The sequence below is a fragment of the Gracilinanus agilis genome, chromosome 2 (genome assembly GCF_016433145.1).
Source record: "Gracilinanus agilis isolate LMUSP501 chromosome 2, AgileGrace, whole genome shotgun sequence".
Classification (NCBI taxonomy): Eukaryota; Metazoa; Chordata; class Mammalia; order Didelphimorphia; family Didelphidae; genus Gracilinanus; species Gracilinanus agilis.
The window spans coordinates 445813185-445833623 of record NC_058131.1 but is presented as its reverse complement, the minus strand read 5'-3'; the positions used below and the strand labels follow the sequence as shown (position 1 = coordinate 445833623).

Sequence of the window (20439 nt, the reverse complement as noted above, 5' to 3'; positions counted from 1 at the left end):
AAGACAAAGTGACTCAGACAAAGATGAACTGATAGCTGATTTGAAAAGGCAATTGAAACATACCAAAAGAGAAAAAGAATTGGAGGAAATAAAAAATTTTGCCCTCCAAACTAGTAGGAACCAAAATCAATACAGGCAACCTACAATTAACACCCAAAGACCAAAATCATTTTCCCCACGGTGCTTTCTTTGTGGACTTCCAGGTCATATTTTAAAATTTTGTAGATTTAGACAAAAATTGATTTTTTCCAAAAATGACAATTATAATCAAAGAGACAGAAGTACAAGAAGGACCTATTACAACACAAAATGGTCCCAAAACAATAATGATTCAAAGAGAAATGAGGAGAGCAAACATGATGGTTTGTGCTGTAGCCATACATGCAAGAAATTTAGCCAAACCCCATCCCTAGAAGAAATGGAAAGGTACATGCAAATGGGAATGAAGCCAAAGTCACTATGAATCGAGGTTCCTAATTTAAAAAGATCTAATCATTATAATTTGGGTGTGAGAGTGTGTAGCCTGAGTGAGAAAAATAATATCAAAAAACTGGGCAAAACAAAACAGGTGTCTAAAGCAAGCTACACAAAATATCAAGATATATCTGTGGTAGATAACCAACAATGGGAAGAAATAATGCAGATGCACAGAGAAATATATGGCAATAGTGAGGATAACTATATAAGAAATCAGCTTTCTCATTCCATCATGAAAACATTGAATGAGAAGCATAAGGATCATACAAACACTGACAAAAGCTTGCAATCTTATTCAAAGTCATCAAAACCTAAAACTCCTCTCTTTATTCCAAGTGAAAAACAAAGGGGCAACTTGGATAAAGAACATTATGGCAAGGATTTACAATGTATCCAGAAAAGAATGCATTCAATAACCTCTGGGGAGTTAAATGCCAAAATTCTATCCTATTCACTTGTTTCTGACATGTCACAGAAAGAGGTTAGAGAGAAAACAAATCATTACTTTGGCAAAAACTTAGACTTAAAGACACAACCCACTGAGTTGTTGGATGATAACAGCTGTTTAGGAAATTCTACATCCACCTTTCTCAACCCCTTAGCTGAAGAATTCCAACAAAAGCATGGGGAAGGGAAAAGGAACAGTTATTATCCCCAGTAACAAGTGTGACTAATAACAGCAATAATGAAGCTTGGTCAGTGACTGAAGATAAAACACATTCAGGGCAAGATAGGGAACATCAGTCAGCTTTTAAGTCAGTAGTCGTACCTGAAGTGTTGAAGAGAACACAATCTAACAACCATACATTCCTGGATACTACTGAAGGAAAAACTTCTGATTTGAACCCTGATAGTTCTTTAAATAGCAGAGTGGAAGGTATATCAATTCAAACCTCCATTTCTGAAGCCCTTAAAGAAAGCCAACATGGAATTTGCAAGAATGACAATGACTTACAAACTCTCAATGAGAGAATACTCTTTAACCCTGCTTTCTGTAATCCTGATTCTAAACTGTAAAAATGAAATTTGGGAGATGCCATCTTTAAGTATATATATATATTTTCTATGGACACGTGGAAATTATCAAACTACATTTCCCGTGGTCCAACGGGCTTCTGGTTCCGGTTCTTTGGGCATGGGGATGCCTACGTCTCCACGCAGAGAACAGTTTAAATCTCCTGGGTTAGGAGGGAGTGGCCCTCTTGGCCAGCAGACTCAGGAAGAGAGGTCACAATAATGGCTAGGGCGGCAGTTTTAAATTCTTATAAGTGCGTGGTCTAATAACTTTATCTATCAGTATGGCTTTAATTAAAATACTAATTTATATATTTATATCAGCCTTTATTATTTTTTATTGTTATAAAACTGAATTTGCCTAATGGTGCTGTAAGAAGTTTGAGTTTAGAGACAAATGACCATACGCGATATTGGATCGATACTAAGTTCAATTTGTAAAAAAAAAAGTTGATTATTTAAAATTGATCCTTGGTTCCATGTCACTCATGTCAAGCCAGCAAAAGACATGTCCCAACAACAACTACAAGACCAAGTTATTATACATCGCAAAGATCAATTAGCACCAACCAATCAATCAAATAAATCCTTAGAAAGTCCATAGCCTATACATGAGACCATAGAACCAGAGCAGCAATTAGAACAACAATCAGAGCATGAATCAGAACCACAATTAGACCAAGAACCACTGAACAATCAGATATTACACTAAATTTTACACTCAAAAGATTATCCCAATCCCAATTACATCTTAAAAGAATCATCAGTAAACCATTATGACAATGAAAAAGAATCAACGGCAGAAGAAGACACAACATTTGATTTGCAATCAATCCAAGACCTAGAAGTTGACACTGACAAATAAATGAAAGCACAAAAGACTTTATCACAAACTCTTTTGTTATCTGTAATTATCTTTATTAAACAACAACAACAACAACAAAAAAGAAGAAAAGATTAATCACGTTTCATAGACATTTGAACTTTGTTCCTGAAACAAGTCAACACAACAGAACATCAGTTCCAGTGTGCAAGTTGACAAGCACGGGTACATCGAATGACACAAGTCAACACAACAGAACATCAGTTCCAGTGCAAGTTGACAAGCGCGGGTACATCAAACGACACAAGTCAACACAACAGAAACATCAGTTCCAGTGTGCAAGTTGACAAGCACGTGGGTAACATCAAACAACATAAGTGAGGCATTGCTGACTTCGCAGATCATCACAAGGACAGTAAACCTGAGGACTACAAAAAACATCTGTGATCGAATACACAATCGGTGTATGGGACAACAAACCACACTGTGAAGAGGAGCATCGGAACAGCATTGGACCCATGTTTTTGAAAAACGTAACTTACACCCAACAGAATTCTCACTGCATCCAACACTTTAGATTCCATCCACCTAGTACATACACTTTGCAGAAGAATTCCGGTGGAGTAAGTATGCAACAATTCATTACACAGAAAGGTCATACTAGACAACACATAGAAATTTTCTGACTTCACATCTACATGTGAAACATAAACTTACACTTAGGAGAGAAGTTTGTATGCCTTAGCACAACATTTTCCTCTTGGTTCAGACACCTTCTACTCAAATCACCTAACATTTCTTGTAAATAATGTATATACGTATATATATTTGCTTACTAACCCTTAGCAATAAGTTTTACTAACACACAGGGACAGTTAATTAGCTTGATAAGTTAAAACAAGGACAGAATTTTCTAAACTTTCTTTGTAAATACTGTACATAGCTTAAGTCTATAGTTTAATCAAAAGACTTACAAAGAATATTAATCTTACTTATTCTTACTAACATTTCTAACATAGGCATAAGTGTACTAACATATCCATATACTAACTTTAGGAAGATGAATTAGAATTTGGAAATTTAGATTGAAAAATTTTTCTTAATTGATACTTTTGTTGCTAGTTCATAAAATTAGATAGATACATAGATAGAATTTATTACTTTGTTTTAGTTAGCAAATGTTAACTTTGAGACTGTTTGTGAATGTTTGCATTTAATCTGCTTTTCTTTTCTGTTCAAAATTTTTGCAAAACTGAAACCCCATTGCTTTCCTATGCCTTTCCCATAACCCATCTTAGTTTTAACTTAGACTAGTCTTAGCATAGTTTAGGAGTAAGCAACCCTTTTTATTATTTTAGAAAACTTAGATAGGGATAAGAGCATAGTTATAATTTAGCTTAGAATAAGAGTAGTAACCCCTTAGATCTTAGCAACCAGAAAATGTTGCAAAGTGCAATTTTTCAAAAAAACATATGAGCAGATCTGTAATGCAAGGTGGCTAACAGAAACTTTTTGCTTCTGTAATTTCTAACAGTCACAAAAAGTCAGTTAAACATCTTAGAATGTTCAGAAAATCAGTTAGAACTTAAAGCGATAAATAGAGGTGAAGTTCCAACTGACGGGGCTTTTGCCTTCTGGCTTTCGCTGTGGCTGGAGGCTTTTGCTTTGGCCTTTCGGCTTTGGCCTAATTGCTTCGGCCTTGGCCTGTGCTTATTTTGTTTTTGGGAAATTTGGACTTACCTCATTTCTCTGGACCTCTCCCTGATCTCCCATCTCCATCCCTCCCCTTCCTGATTTTCCTTTGGGTTCTGGTTGGAAGGGAGGGCTTGGTAATTGAACATTGTGGGTTTTAGTTTCTTTAGATAATTGGAGTATCCTCAAATAAGTATCCCTAGGTTTGATAAAGACTTTATTTAAAAGGTAGTCAAATCTTCCTGACTGGGAGAGCTGGTGTATCTCTGTCTAAACCTCTCCGCGACCCATCCCCCACCCCCACCCCTTTCCCTAGCAGCAGTTAGAAAATCCTGAACCCCTCCCCCTTCTGACTGACCCTGGTATTAATAAATCCCCTTGTTACCTATTCAAACCCTGTGGTGAGTCATTGTGTCGAAAATTAAGACAAGGGCCAAAAGGAAAGAATCATTTTCCTTTATTTCTTGAGACAACTGGGGCATCCATCTTGACAGGAAGTACCCACCTTCAAGACTTCCTCCAGCCATCAGTTTCACTGGCAGGGAGGGGCCCTCTAGATCCCTCCTTCAGGAGACTTTGAAACTAACAAGAGAAACCCTTCAGTCAAGCCTAAATGTTTATTACTTGCCTTAGTTTCCTCCTTGTATTCTCTGTCTCAAGCCTCTGGGAATGAACTTGTTTGAGCTGCCCTCTCCTACATACCCCATTTCCCTTATCTCCTATATACCTTCCCCTACCTTCATTCCTCCTCCAATCACCTTATAATCCTTTATTCCCTTTTATCCTTCCCCATACCTACTCTACTCAGTTTATTTACTTTCTTTTTTGATAACATCCCTTTGATCCAGTAATATCACTACTAAGTCTGTATCCTAAGGAGATTATTAAAAGGGAAAGAAAAGACCTACTTGTACAAAAATATTTATACCTTACTCTCTTTGTGGTGGCAAAGAATTGGAAATTAAAGGGATATCCATCAATTAGGGAATGACTGATCAAAATGTGGTATATGTTGGTGATGGAATACTATTGTGTTGTAAGAGATGATGAACAGGATGATTTCAGAAAAATCTGGAAAGATCTACGTGAACTGATGCAGAGTGAAATGAGCAGAACAAGGAGAACATCGAACACAGTAACAGCAATATTATGGGATGATCAATTGTGAAAGACCTAGTATGTAATTAGAATTTTGTAACCCAGGACTCCGTTTCCCAGAACCTCACTTTCATCCTTACATTATGTCCTTACGTTTTGGAGATAAGGTTTCTGTAATACATGTCCCTCCTTGCTCGCTTCTCCCTATTTTGCTATCTGGTAAACTTGTCTTTACTCAGGCTTTATCTATTTCCTCTACAAGTTATTATTGATAAATCTTATATATAAAAATATAATTCTTGGAGTTATTGGATATCAGTTTTAATCTTGCACTAACTATTCAGCAATACAATGATCCAGGACAATTCTGACGGACTTAAGAAAAAGAATGTTATACACCTCTAGAGAAAGAACTGTTGGAGTCAGGTGTAGATCAAAGCACACTATTTTTCATTTTACTTTTGTAAGGGTTAAAATAGGGGTTTTGACAAAATAAGAGGGCAGCTTTTAATAATTTAAGTTTTAATGAGAATATAGTAGAGTTGTAAATTAATATTATCCCTTTAAGTCAGAGAAAAGAAAACTAGCTGCTTTTAACAATTAACAATTTAGTTTAATTAAAATAGAGAGGGAAAGAAAACAGGAGAGATTACTAATCTTATAGAAACAATATGGAAGTATGTTTGCTTGATAATACATGTAAAATCTAGATCAAATTGTTTGCCATCTTTGAGGGGAGGAAGAAAAGAAACAATTTGGATCTTATATTGAAAATTATTATTATATGTAATTGGGAAAGTAAAATATCTTTGAATTAAAAAAACAAATAGAAACTATAAGTTCCTACTTTATAGAATGAAATCTTGAATTTTAGTGCCCATCATATAAGGAACTTAATGAGCTGGATAGTGCCTAGTATCCTCAAGAGTCAAATAAATAGTAAGGTATAGAAATTAAACCTTTTCAAAGCATATATAGAATTCTAAATAGAGGCATAAAAGCATACTGAATGTTAAAAGGCATAGCTTATATTTGTTCTGACTAGATAAAATTAAAAGTCTCATTTTAAAAAATCTAATATAACTTATAAAAAGAGAAAGGTACTAGCAGAAGTCATCCATTTCCCAAAGACATATTTTTCAAAAAAGAACCTAAATTCAAGATTTCTGACAATTGTTAAGTCTAAATGAAATATGGAATTTAAAATGTATGTGGAAAAGAATTTTGGATTTAAGGGGCAGCTGGGTAGCTTAGTGGTTTGAAAGCCAGGCCTAGAGAAGGGAAGTTCTAGGTTCACATCTGGCCACTTCCTGGCTGTGTGATCCTGGGCAATTCACTTAACCCCCATTGCCTAACTCTTACCACTCTTCTGCCTTGGAACCAATACACAGTATTGATTCTGAGACAGAAGGTAAGGGTTTAAAAAAATTAGATTTAAAAATACTGATTCTACCATGGCTTATCATCCCTCTGCACTTGAGTTTCTTTATCTATAAATTAAAGGTATCTTTTATCCACCTACACTGCCAAATAAGAAATATGTCAAAGAGGTTGTGGGTCTAGAAATATAAAGTGCCTCAGGGGTAGCCTGAGCTATTTTTTTGTTTGTTTTTAAACCCTTAACTTCTGTGTATTGGCTTCTAGGTGGAAGAGTGGTAAGGGTGGGCAATGGGGGTCAAGTGACTTGCCCAGGGTCAAACAGCTGGGAAGTGTCTGAGGCTGGATTTGAACCTGGGACCTCCTGTTTCTAGGCCTGACTCTCAATCCACTGAGCTACCCAGCTACCCCTAGCCCCCTAGCCTGAGCTATTAATGGGTTGAGACCTTACTACTGCCCAGGTGAGGCTTTGCTAATAGCTTGTACATGATTGAGGCTTTCCTACTGAACTCCACTCATGTAAGGCCTCACTTATAACTATATTGGGTTAGGGCCTTGCTGCTGTTGGGGGAGAGCCCTCCTTGAAGCCTAGGTACAATTAAGTCCTTGCTTCTGACCTTTACCAGGGGCAGGGCTTCATCACTGACTTCCACTGGATTTGTGGCTTGCATTGGGTTAAGACCTCACCCTTCCCCTGCTGGGCTGTGGTCTGCCTGCTCCAGACTGCACTCCCCTCTCATCCTAGTGAGAGAGGCCTTTACTGCTGACTCCAAGCTGTTTTGGGAAGAAAACTGTTTCATTTGATGACTTTTGTTGTATTAGGGAAACCATAAATATCAGGGATCTGTGGCAATGTAGTCTCCCTAATCCTTTGGTCTTTGGAGGGACACATACACACTAGCAGGCTTGCCTGGAAGGGAGGGGTAGGATCTTGTGAAAGTGCTCCTTCACTTCCCCCCTCCCACTAGGCAGTTGGAAAGTCAGTTACAGCTTGGTAATGGTGGATAAATTGACTTGTTAACTCCTGGGCCAAGACAGTAAGTAAGGACTGGCTAAACTCCTAAAGATGATAACTTTCTTTCATTTATTCCCCCACAGGATAGGATTGGTGAAGCTTGATGTCTTAGAAGCTCACTGGCTCAGAGAATTAGGATTAACTTCGGGGCTACATATAGAAGGAACTTGGCTTAAGGATGTTGTGAGTATATCCCCAAAATATATATCTAGGCACTGTTTCCAATTGATAAAGGTTTGATGATAAGCTGGAATGGGACTGTGGGAGATGGATTAGGATTGATAAAGGTAAGGAAAACTCTCAAACAGTTATGTCCAAAGCAGCCCCTCCCCCCAAAAGGGGGTAAGGTATCTTGAATGGCTGATATGCTCTCTAACCCAATAAACATTCTTCTTCTAAATCAAGATAGCTGAACCAAGGTAGACTAAGATGTTGTTGAAAGTCTAACCAAAGTAAAACAGCTTGGCAGTCAGGAACTGAATGGCTCAGCTCAGAGTCACCCAGATTGCAGAAACAGCCCCCAGACTCAAGATCCAGGACCCAAGACCAGCAACCAGAGTGACCTGCCCTTTTTATACCAAGACTCCAACTGCCTTTATCTGCCCCCTCTCTTAGAGTTCTGTGATGTAGCCTGAACCCCTCTCTGCAGCTTGAAGCCCTCTCAGCAATATGGATCTCACACTTTGTTTTATGGAACCCACAAATTTACCATTTTTTAGAGAAGTCCCAGATTGGCCCTTGTCTTAGACTGAACAGTAAACCTTAAAGTACCCAAAGATCACAGCCTAGATAGAATTAAGTAGATATAATCAAATCTTAAGTACTCTTTTGTCTTAGAAGTTTCTCCCATTGTATTTAGGACTCTCCCTGGTAGCTACCTGCTGGAGCCCCTGCCTAGAATCCTCCTTCCAGTCTCCATGTAAGCCAATTAGTTATCCTTCTTGTCCTTTATTCCCCAAAAGATATATAAGACCCCACGTTCTTCAGCTCATTGGAAAATCCCTCTTTGAGGTGCATTTATCCAGAGACAGTATTCCCTGAGTCTCAGAATTTATCTCTGTGGCGTATCTTGCACATGGCTCTGTGTAGTGGCAACAGAGTATTGTTTCCCTTCTCCTGATTAAAGACTTGTTCTTTCTAACTACTATGGTGGTTCTGTGTTTTTCAAGATTGACACATTGCTCCAAAATTCGGTAAAAAGCTTTGTTTTAAAGTGGTTTGCAGGGGAAGCTGGGTAGCTCAGCGGATTGAGAGCCAGGCCTAGAGACAGGAGGTCCTAGGTTCAAATCTGACCTCAGAGACTTCACAGTTGTGCTGTGTGACCCTGGGCAAGTCACTTGACCCCCCATTGCCTAGCCCTTCTCTTCTGCCTTGGAGCATATACACAATATTGACTTCAACGGATGGTAAGGGTTTAAAGAAAAAATAAAGTGGTTTGCAGGGGAACTTGGGAGAGATTAGGCAAGTCCTTTCCTTACTCCACCATTTTGGTACTGGAAGTTAATTCATCCCCCCTCCCTTTGTCCCAGAAGATTGTCTTCTGTTTTGCTGAATAGGTTATCCTTGGTTTTTTGCATTTACCTTTTGCTTTTTGGAATATCATACTCCAGGACTACCTCTTCTTTGTACTAGCAGTCTAAGTCTTATAAGATCATGGCTATGGTGTCTTGGTACCTGAACTCTTGTAGCACTTTTTATTTGACCTAAAAACTCTGGACTTTGGCTATAATGTTCCTGGCTGTGAAAACCCCAGGAATTTTCATCTTAGGGTTTCTTTCAAAAAGTGACCAATGGATTCTTTATATTTCTCACTTTGATCTCTGGTTCTAAGATCTCTAGGAAGTTTTCATATTTAGTTTCTTGAAGTATGGCATCCAGTTTTTTTTGGAGGTCAAGATTTTTATACATTTTAATGATTCTTAGATTATCTCTTTATCTGTTTCCCAGGTCAGCGGTAAAAACATGAGTTGGACCTGCCTGGTTCTGAATATAGGTGTCCAAAACTAGGCCCTTCCTTTCAGGGACTCTGGGGGTCCAGTCTGGGAGTTCTCTCACCATAGTCTTCCCCTGGCTTTAGGTTCTGACTTGGTTTTTTCTCCTCTGCCTCTGGGCTTGAGTTGCCAGTGCCATGCTGAACCCTATCCCTGCAGTGCCTTGATGTGCTAAGACCTTTATGCCACAAACTTTGGGGAAGCCAAGGTTGGTTGTTATCTATACGGGACCTCTCTTGGAACTCTGTATCAGATTACACCTGGAGTTTCCTGTGCCTGTCCTGTATGTTGGGCTTTCTACCATAGACATGGAATCTAGAAACCTCAAACTTATAGCCTAGTAAGATCTGATGAACCCCATTTTAGGACTAGCTTGTAAATTGGAGGCCCCAAAGCTTGTACTTGTTCCCTGTTCCCCTCAAAATCCAAGCTGAAGGGAATCTCAGGATAGCAGTTTCAGACTGAATAATGGACCCTAGGGAAAATGTTAATCCTAGTTAGGTGGAGCTAGGTTGTCTTTTTTGTTTTAGGTAGTCTTCCCCACTTTATCAGAGACCCTTTCCCCGGAAAGATCCACACCTGGGCAGGGACCACCCTTTTAGTATCCATTGTAAGAAGCCCATTCCCTTACACCCTAGCCTCTGGCTATGATTCCTTTTCCAAGCTTGATTGTATCCTGTCTGTGTGGTTTGAACACTCCCATTTCCTTGTAGCTATGGTAATGGCAATCATCTTTCCCTGCCCCTGGATCTCCCTAAATGGTATATAGGTTCCCCAATTTCTTTTGTTCCTTGGAGGTGTCATCTAGTGTGGTAATACTCCCAGGGTTCAGGGATCCAAGAAACCAGAGTTCCTCGGACTCTGTGTAGGCATGTGGTGTGCAGCTCTGTGCAGAGGCCTAACTCAGCCCTGTTACCCCTTTCCTTAATTAAAGAGTGGGTTTTCTGACTATTTAATAGTTTTGTGTTTTTTTCCCAGTCAACACTAGGCTGGTCTTTGCCTAGAGCCTTTCTTTCTTCTGTAGGCTTATTGTTGTTTTGGAGGAGACTCCACCAAAAGTTTCTTTGGGGATTCCCTGTACTCTGCTTTCTGCCTCCCCAGCTTTGTCTATCTGTAGGGTCTCTACAGGTTTCTGGAATACTTTTTGTGGATCTCTGGGTCCATATGTGACTCTTACTTCTTTTTAGGTTTGTGAATTTCTAAGTCTAAGGGTTGCTTCTAAGTTAAATGAGCTTCCCTGTATCTTAATATGCCACCATCTTCCCATAATCCCTTAAAGTCTGCACTTCTACATTAGGCATTTCTTATTAAATTTCTTCAGAGTTCTTAAGTTCTATCTGGCCTATTATGTTGAAAAGGAGCTAAAGAACTAATAAGCCTACATTCTAATGGGAAAGATAACAAAGATAAATTAGTATATGGATATATAAAGAGATGAATGTAGCCTTAGAATGGAAGGAATCCATCATTTTATTCCTTGTAAGGAGTGAGATTCTGGTAGTTCCCACCCTAAGTATTCTTTTCAGATTATAAGGGCTATAAAAGCAAGATCCATAGTTTATAAAGCAAGTACAAAGAAGTCTTTATACTTAGTTGCTCCTTTACAAGGTCTAGAGGAGTGTTTCTATCACCTTGATGCAATTATAGGGTAGCTAGTCATTGGCTGACTGAAGAATAAGCCAGACTGGTGGCAGTATACTAAGGGAGGCATCCTAGACACTTGAGAAGTTGAGATTTGGAGGATGAAACCATTTCTTACAAAAGAATCACTTTTATTTTTTCTCTTGAACTTCTCCCAGAGACCAGTGATGGATAAAGGATATATAGATTCTTCTCCCCCTTACTCTATTAGCAATAGTGTCTTACAACAGAGCAACTAAACCAGATTCTTCTCCCCCTTACTCTATTAGCAATAGTGTCTTACAACAGAGCAACTAAACCAGGAATTATTGCAACCCTTCTGGATCAAGTCCAAAGGGTTCTGTTCTTTCAAATTTCATACTCAGAAGTCAAATTGAGCCATGGAAAGAAGCAGGCCCAGGGATGCTGGTGGATCAACATACATAGCAGACATATTGAGCATAGTGGTGTTATGGGGGTACAAAAGGTGAACCCCTGGGTTCGGGAAGGAATCCTTTCTCAAGAATGAGAGGACTCCAAACTTAGCTTAAAAGTAAAAAGAGAGATTTATTAGTAAGTTAGGATTAAAGGCCAGTAAGACAGCATGAGTGGAACAACCCTGGGAGGTTGTTCTCTAAGACGTGGCACAGCAGCATGAGTGGAGCGACTATTGGGGTTGCTCCCTGATTGCCCCAGTTCAGGGATTTTTATATTCTTTACAGTAGTGTGGACTTGACCTCTTGCACTCATCTTCAGGGCTTAGGCTGTGGCCAGCTCTTTGTCTATCTCAATCTAAAGGATGTCCAAGGATAATGGTCTTTGCCTTAGGAGTCACAAGGACAGGAAGGGGGAAGGGAATTTCCCTGTTCACAGCCTACCTGAGTTAAGGGGTACAGGATTCCTGCCATCTCTGCACAATGCCCATGTCAGTGGGAGCAACATGCAGATTGAAGTATGAGTTGGCTTGGTATATATATTCTTATATGTGCTTCTCTACTTAGCTTGTTGTATGTGTATACTCTTTCCACTGATGTGTTTGTGGAATAATGTGCCCCAGGTTTATGAAGGGAATGTTTTATTATTCCTATTTGTAATACTATGTCATTAAGTGCCTTTAAGTTAATTTTGTGTATTGGGGCAGCTAGGTAGCACAGTAGATAATCTGGCAGGCTTGGAGTTGGGACGACCTGGGTTCAGACATGTCCTAGCTGTGTGATCCTTAAAAGTCACTTAATTTCAATTGCCTAACCCTTATAGCTCTTCTGTCTTAGAACTGATACTTGACTCTAAGATAGAAGGTAAGGGTTTAAAAAGAAAAAAAAAGGTGAACGTGGGTTTCATGAGCTATAGTTTTAGGAGTATATACCCATGTAATACCCTGAACCTGGGATAGTCATCCCCTAGAGATCCAACCTGTATGAGTTGAGTGGCAGAGAGGTAGCTTGAGAGAAGGTGCAACATCTTTAGATAAACTTGTTTTAAAATCAGAATCTTAAAAATGTAGCTAGATAATTTATTAAGTGCTATGTGCCAGGAACTGTGGCACTGGTAATAAAAATAAAAGCAAACAGGTAGTCCCTCCCCTCAAGGAATTTACAATTCGAATGGGAAGATACATCCTATAAAAAGGAACTAAATGTATATGTCCTGGATTTATGGTGTAGAATAGGCCATGAAATCTCTGACCTTGCAAAATAAGGTGAAAGCTTAACTAACTGAGCTGGAGGAAACCCAAGAATATCATAATCGTATTGATCTTTTGCCTGTACACAATTATTATAGATCTGTTTTTAAAAGGAAGCTACAAATATAAAAAATAGAAAATTCATAAGTAGGACAATTTTGAAAGTAATTTATAGAATTATATACTTTTTAAAAGTCAAGTCATGTGAAATGGAGATTGATGGTTTCACTGAGAATTCTTTTTCTTCTGCTGTGTGTATGGAAATGCCATTTCTTGATGTTTAAATTCAGAATAAAATATAACTTTTTAAAAAAAGGAAGCTATAGGAAAAAGTTGTGATATTAGAAATACTACCAAGAGAAGAGGCTACATGGTTAACTGCAATGGTATCCTAAATTTAGGGCTGCTAGATGGTACAATGAATAAAGCACAGGTCTTGGAGATCTAGCCATATTCTATCACTTTCACTTCCTCTCCACTCTCAGACACTAGTTGTATGACCATGGGCAAGTCACTTAACTCTGTTTGCCTCAGTTCCTCATCTGAAAAATCAGCTAGAGAAGGAAATGGCCAACCACACTAGTATCTTTGCTAAGAAAACTCCCAAACAGAGTCACAAATAGATAGACATGACTGAAACAACTCAAACATAATAACAATCCCTAAATTCAGGAGATACAGTAGAAATCTGATAGTCCTAGAGCTATTGAGGCAGATGACAGTACCTAAGAAGAATCTACAAAGTTCCAAGCTGGCTGTCAGGACCAAGCTGTCTCCTTATTCATTCCATCTGCCTTTCAGCAGGGTGGCTGCCTTTCCCACCCTTAAATGAGTTTCTTTGACCTTTAATTTTATTACATGGCAAATGAGGATAGACTTGATGGACTCTGAGGCACTTCCTATCTCTAAGTTTATGGGGAAGAAAGAGAATGATTCTGTCATCTATTTTGCTGAATGATTCTTGTCCTCATTTATGATTATTTTTTAAAAAATCTTGGGGTCAGCTGGGTGGCTCAGTGGATTAAGTGCCAGACCCAGAAATGAGAGGTTCTGCATTCAAATTTGGAGTAAGCACAGTATTGATTCTAAGATGTAAGATAAGGGTTTAAAAAAACCAAACTCTCACCTTGTGTTTTAGAATCGATACTTTGGAAGGGCTAGGCAATGGATGTTAAATGACTTTTCCAGCAAGTGTCTGAGGCCACATTTGAAATCTGTACCTGCAGTCTGTAGGCCTGGTTCTATTCCCAGAGCCATCTAGCTGTCCTCTGACCTCCCATCCCTCATTTATTTTCTAGTGTTATTTTCTTTACAATTAAAAACTGCTATTTGAATTGTTTGGGAAATAGAGGATGAATTCATTCATCCAATTGGGCTAGGGCTTGAACTATGATTTGCATAATAATCTTAAATATACCCCACTGAAACTGGAGGGGGAGAAATGTCATCTTAAATAGATGGAGATAGAAGCACAGAAGTTCAAAGTTATACCCCAAATAATCAAAGATCAGTCTTATCCCACTTGTGAAACCTTCTTGGTACACGTTTCCAAACTTTTAGTTAAGGCCAATGCCAAATATTTTTTTGCCACAAAATATAATCGACACTTTTCTTGTCATATGGGAAAGACACAACTCGATTCATTTTAAGAACTGGCAGTCAGATACCATGAATTATAAGAAGTGGTGAGGTCTAGATCCTCAGTGATAGCAGCTATCTTTGACTTTGTGAAAATTCAAGAGTTTAAAAAAATCATAAGAATGACATTGTTAAAGAATCCATTTCATTTTGTTCACAGGGTCGAAGCGATTGCACAAGGCCCGGAGGTATACGAAATCTTTCAGAAATCCCACGGGTTGGCGACTGGAGGGCGAGCAGACCTTGTGCATCCTCACGTTGGCACCCGCGCTTAACTCAGGGATTGGTTAGGGAAAGGAGGACTGAGCAGTTTAAAACACCTAGCCAGGGGCTTCTGGGCTTAGTCAGCAAGGATAACTACGGGGTGGCAGCGACGAAGGAGAAACTAGGAAGAAACATTAGACTGAATAAGTCAGGAAATTACGGGAGCCGCCTCTTCCTCCAGCCCCATACAGAGCATGCGCCTCAGCAGGCACCACTTGTGTCTCCTCCCCATGGCCTGTCTTCCCAGGGTTCCCTGCGTTCGCGGCTGTATAGGTCTTGGCTCCCTGGAGCCACCGCCCTCGTTCTGCAGCCGCTCCCCCTACTCCTCCTCTTGTTGCTGCTCCTCCTCCTCTTCTCCTCCTCCTCTCTCCTCTTCTCCTCTCCCCAGTGCCACTGAGTGAGGATCCGCTGCCGCAGCTTTTTCGGTCCCGGGAACCATGGTAAGGTTGGCCACCAGTGGGGTAGGAGACCGAGATCCAGGACAGGGTCCATGGTCTCTGAACTCCTGCGGGGCCCTTTGGGCCCACTGTCGCCATTTTAACCTAATTTTAGCCACAGCAGGGTCGTCTTTCTCAGTTCCAGGCCCTTCCCCATCCCCATCCCCATCCCCCCACTCCCGTCCACCCTGCACACGCTGCTGGGCCCACTGGACCGATGGGGCCTAGAGGTCGCGGTCCCCGCTTGTCTTCGACCTCCCGGGTGGGACCCCAGGGTGTGAGGGTCCCTCCCCCGGACCTCCTGACTGGGGCGTGGGGGGGGGGCGAGGGTTCGCCGCTGCCCGAGGGCTCTTCCTTGTTCCTTAAAGCCCTTGCCAAATCGCCCGCGATCACACCCGAGGTTGTCTTGTAACTTGTTCAGAGAAGGAAATTGAGGCCGGCGTTAGGTGCCTGGCCGAGACCCCCGGGACAGAGTTCTCTGGACCGGCCGGCTGGTCCGCGCCGACGCCCGCGGGGCCGGGGCGTGGCAGCGGGGGCAGTCTAGCTACGCCGGGCTGAAAGCCCCTGAATTTGCCCTTCAGTTTCTCTTTGACACTGTGCTCACTGAAAACATTCGATCCGCAAAGCTCAGAAGTCCCTCGAAATGTAAGGGACCCTCTTGATATCACTTCCGAGGAGAAGAGGGAGAGAAAGGATTATAAAAAAATTCAAACAAACAAAACCTGGCTGGAACCCTCTCCGTTTGTCAGGTTTGGACTGTTTGGATTTGAGCAGGAGGATCAGTTCTTGACTTGGGGAAGTTTGCTCTTGATTCCCTCTCCTTATGTGGAAACTGCACAGGATAGGGTGATTACACCCGCTGTCCTCCTTCCCCCCTTCCTTTAAAAGTATGGATGCATTAATTATTACTCCAGAGTTTTTTTTTAAAGGTCCTGTAGGGTCGATATGTAAATACCGAACATTTCTGCTGCTGCTTCTGCATCCCTGACATCACCTAGTAAAATAAGAGATTTGAGAATAGGACAGTAATTCGTGATTTATTGGTCCTTTTACTTTTGTGTTTTAATCTCCTTAAAAAGTCTCCTTAGAAAGCAGGAAATTATATCTAGATAGGTTAGCTTTCCTGATTTACCGTCTGTTTATGTTTTATGGAAATATTTGATGTTCAAACTTGTAATAATGTCTTTGAGAAGGTATTTTTTATATTTTATTAGTCACAATTCAATAAATAGGTGTTTAAAAACAATATATTCTCTAACTTACTGTTCTTTTGCTTATTTTCAGGCTTCTGGAGTAACTGTGAATGATGAAGTAATCAAAGTTTTTAATGATATGAAAGTAAGGAAATCTTCTACACAAGAGGAGATCAAAAAAAGAAAGAAAGCTGTTCTCTTCTGTTTAAGTGATGACAAAAAACAAATAATTGTAGAGGAAGCAAAGCAGATCTTGGTGGGTGACATTGGTGATACAGTAGAGGACCCCTACACATCTTTTGTGAAGTTGCTACCTCTGAATGATTGCCGATATGCTTTGTATGATGCCACATACGAGACAAAAGAGTCTAAGAAAGAAGACCTAGTATTTATATTCTGGTGTGTAAAACCAAAGAAAAAAAAGCATTTTAAAATGCAAGGATTGTTGTTGACATAGATGGTTTTATTCTTGTTTCTCACATGAATGAGATTGAATAATTATTTTTCTTCTGTAGGGCTCCTGAATGTGCACCTTTAAAAAGCAAGATGATTTATGCTAGTTCTAAAGATGCCATTAAAAAGAAATTTACAGGTACAAATAATAAATATTTTACATAAAGCAATTATTATTTCTTCTTAACAGTAAGGTAATGGACGTTGTAATTTGTCTTGTTTTTTAGGTATTAAACACGAGTGGCAAGTAAATGGCTTGGATGATATTAAGGATCGTTCAACGCTTGGAGAGAAATTGGGAGGCAATGTAGTAGTTTCACTTGAAGGAAGACCTTTATAAAATGACAGTGAAGTGCCATCCGGAAATAGCTTCCATTTCTGCAGCTCCATCATTTGGAATAGTGTTAGGTTTTTGCCCCCTACCAGACCTTCCCAGAAAACATAAAGAAGATGTCATTAATTTAAGCAGCCTACCAGTGATTGCCATTAGACTGTTTCATCCTGGTAGTTTTATGTAGAACCCAAGGAATGCCTTCACATCACATTTTAGCCAAAACAAATTGGCATTATATGCATCCCTTGCAGAGAACTAAGATGAAAATGATAATATGAATAGCTTAGAAACTGCAAAGGGTTAGCTAATTGAATGCCTTGAAAGTATGATCCACTGGTCAGATGCTAAACTTCATTTCAGTATTACTTAGAGTTGCACTTGATTGCAGTTCCTCAAGTTCTTGTGCTTTGTACACCTAACCTGCCTTTAACACCTATTATGACATGGCAGCATATATATGCATATATATATATATATATACACATACATATATGTATATGTGTAACTATGCATTGAAAGCACTTTTATAAGTTTGTTCCCCTCAAAAAGGAATGCCAATTAAGTTGTCATAACTGTCATCAAATTATTGTAGTACCTCAGTGTTCATTCCTGTTATCTACATATCTTCCTAAATGAAGTAGTTAATGCCTTTTTATTTTCCATTGAATGTACACTACAGAACAGGAGTAGGAGTTAAGTGTTTACCATGTGAGTCTTGCAGCTCTAAAGATATTTTGAATAATGTAGTTATAATGGCAATTTCTGTATGAAAAAGAGCCTTAAATGGAACATTGTTTTTGAGATCAAACTCCCCACCCCCACAAAATTGGCCACGTTGCAATAAAACTTGTGGCTTATTACAGAACGTTGCCTTGTTTTCCTTGGAAATATAGTTAAGTATGCTTCAACTAAGCATATTTTGAAAAATGCTACATGCAAAGTATTGTGAAGGTAAACAGTTGTTAATTTTAGCACTTTCAATTTCAGATTCTGTATAGATGTCATGGTTTTCATGACAACTATGTAGGTTTTGGTTTGATTGGAAATTGTTTTTAGCATATAGCTACAAAATTAACATACCTCTGTTATGCAGCAATAATTTTATGATGCTTATTTTAAATTTGAAAATCAGAAATTACTTTTTCACTTTTACATGAATTCTTTGATTTTTGATAAAATACAGCAGCTACATGTTTCATATATTCACATTTCAAAACAGTTGTAAAGTAATAGTAAGTCTTTGTTGTACTAGACAAAGCTTATGGAACAGTGTTTCTCCAAAGAGTGTAGTGATACTCTTTAGATACAGGGATTCTTTAACAAATTCATTAAATTCTGCAAAATAAATGGAAAAGATTTTGATACTCAAAGTTTTAACATTAGGAGAATGGGATTTGGTAGAGTTTCAAAGGCTACTCTTTATAGAGAATTTGATCTGCCCTGTGTGAGCAGTTCACTGTTAGTCAGAGCTATTTATGGCAAACACATGCTTTTGTATCTTGTCATAGTTATTCACAAATGGCAAAACTGGACATGATTCTACTGGTATGCAAAAAGTTATGCTAATTGTGGGTTGAAACATAGCTATAAAGAATACTTTTTCTGAGGAAGAGTAAAAAATACAAACATTTTTATTATAAATATGTATAAACTCTAATGATGTTTGAATTCCATATTTTGGAATTTTTTTTCAGAAGGAAACTATAAGTTAATTCTCAGACAAGAAGACATCAATTTTAAATTGTATGAATGACTTGGGATCTTTTGTACAGAGATTTTATTTCAGGCTTCCAGCTGTTCCTGTGAATTTCCCTGGTCATTTTTAATGCATTTTTGCCAAGTCCAAACTTTCCTAAGCAAAGCCTTTGAATACTGATATGCTTAAATCATATATTATTACAATGAAGTTTTTCTTTCAACTGTTGGCCCTTTCTGCTTTGAAATAAGAGACAAATTATTTTTGTAGCAATATTTAACTTCACGTCTGGTTCTTAAAATTGACCTATAGCACTTGGATTATTGTAAGGAATTGATCATTTCAGTTTATTTTGCTTTTTGCTGTTACATGATTGCTTTGTTACAAACCAAGAAAACTGACATGTTTAAAACAGTAATTTTAAACTCATTTCACTCATGAAATGTCTTTGTACATGATATGTGATATAAGCAAGTAAAATGTGCTTATGTAAGGTTCAGAGTATTAAAAATACCTTAAACAGCTAACAGGTCAAAGAAGCATAGTCTCTTTAATCTCTTTTGAGGGATTAGTGTGAAATCTGAGTTAGAACAGATATTTTATTTTTGAAAAAGTGATTGTTGTAGAAGTTGTTTGATAAATTGATAAGTTCATAAATGAACTGGAATAGAAGACTGCAGGCCATCTAGACCAAACCTCTAATTTTATAATTGAGAAAATTGAGTCCTAGGGAAGTTGTGACTTGTCCAAGGTCACACAGGTGGTATCTGATGTAGGATTTGAATCTTATCCTCTTAGACTCCCCCAAACCAATGCTTTTTCTACTGTACCATGCTCTCAGCATTATCAAGCAAATACAACTTGGCACTTGTCCCAAACTGGCTGTCAGCTGTTGTTTTATATCTAAAATAGCAGTAATCTTACATTGTGATTTTGTACATTCAACATATTAGAAGTCTGTTGATAGTCTTGGGTTTCCCTGTTTGTGTTCTCTTGTAAACATTTACATAGCATTTTGTGTAAAGTAAGTTGTAATCTTAGATGTAGTGACTTTTAAAGAAAATTTCCTTGTTAACTTTCATCTTGATAGTTGGGCTTAATTTCTTTTTCCTCCAATGTCTTGGAATCAGTACTGCATATTGGTAAGAAGAATGGTAAAGGCTAGGCAATTGGGGTTAAATAACTTGCTAAAGGTCACGTAGCTAGAAGTGTCTGAGACCATATTTGAACCCAAGACCTCAAAATTATGCAAAAAAACAACAACCTGGCAACTATCGGCATTATATATGATGTACCATTAAGAGGGAGGTATGTTTTATTATCTGTTCTCAGAGTTTGACTCTGTTATTGATCTCATATGATGTCATCATGGTGAGGTAGTGTAGGGTAGTAGAAAGAGGAAGTGAAGAAGACTTGAATTTAAATCCCTTCTCTGCTAACTACTTATAAGACCTTGAAAGTCTCTAGAAGACTTTAGAAATCTCTTCTAGTTTTTAATCTGTGATCTAATCTGTATCATTGTGTATTCCTTGGTTCTGCTTGTTTCCTTCTTAACAGATTCATACAAATAGACTTAGAATTAGAAGGGACCTTGGAGGTTAAATGGCAGCAATAGAAAGTGAAAGAGTGGGAC

The 20439-nt window shown here is 38.7% G+C and overlaps 1 protein-coding gene across 1 annotated transcript; it reads left to right on the top strand.

Moving 5' to 3' along the window:
• Window positions 1-15039: 15039 nt before the first annotated feature.
• Window positions 15040-19684, top strand: CFL2 (cofilin 2). Its single transcript, XM_044661957.1, has 4 exons — window positions 15040-15133; window positions 16415-16722; window positions 16839-16915; window positions 17004-19684. The coding sequence occupies exons 1-4, from the start codon at window positions 15131-15133 to the stop codon at window positions 17114-17116; spliced, it is 501 nt and encodes a 166-aa protein (XP_044517892.1). The 5' UTR covers window positions 15040-15130; the 3' UTR covers window positions 17117-19684.
• Window positions 19685-20439: the final 755 nt, after the last annotated feature.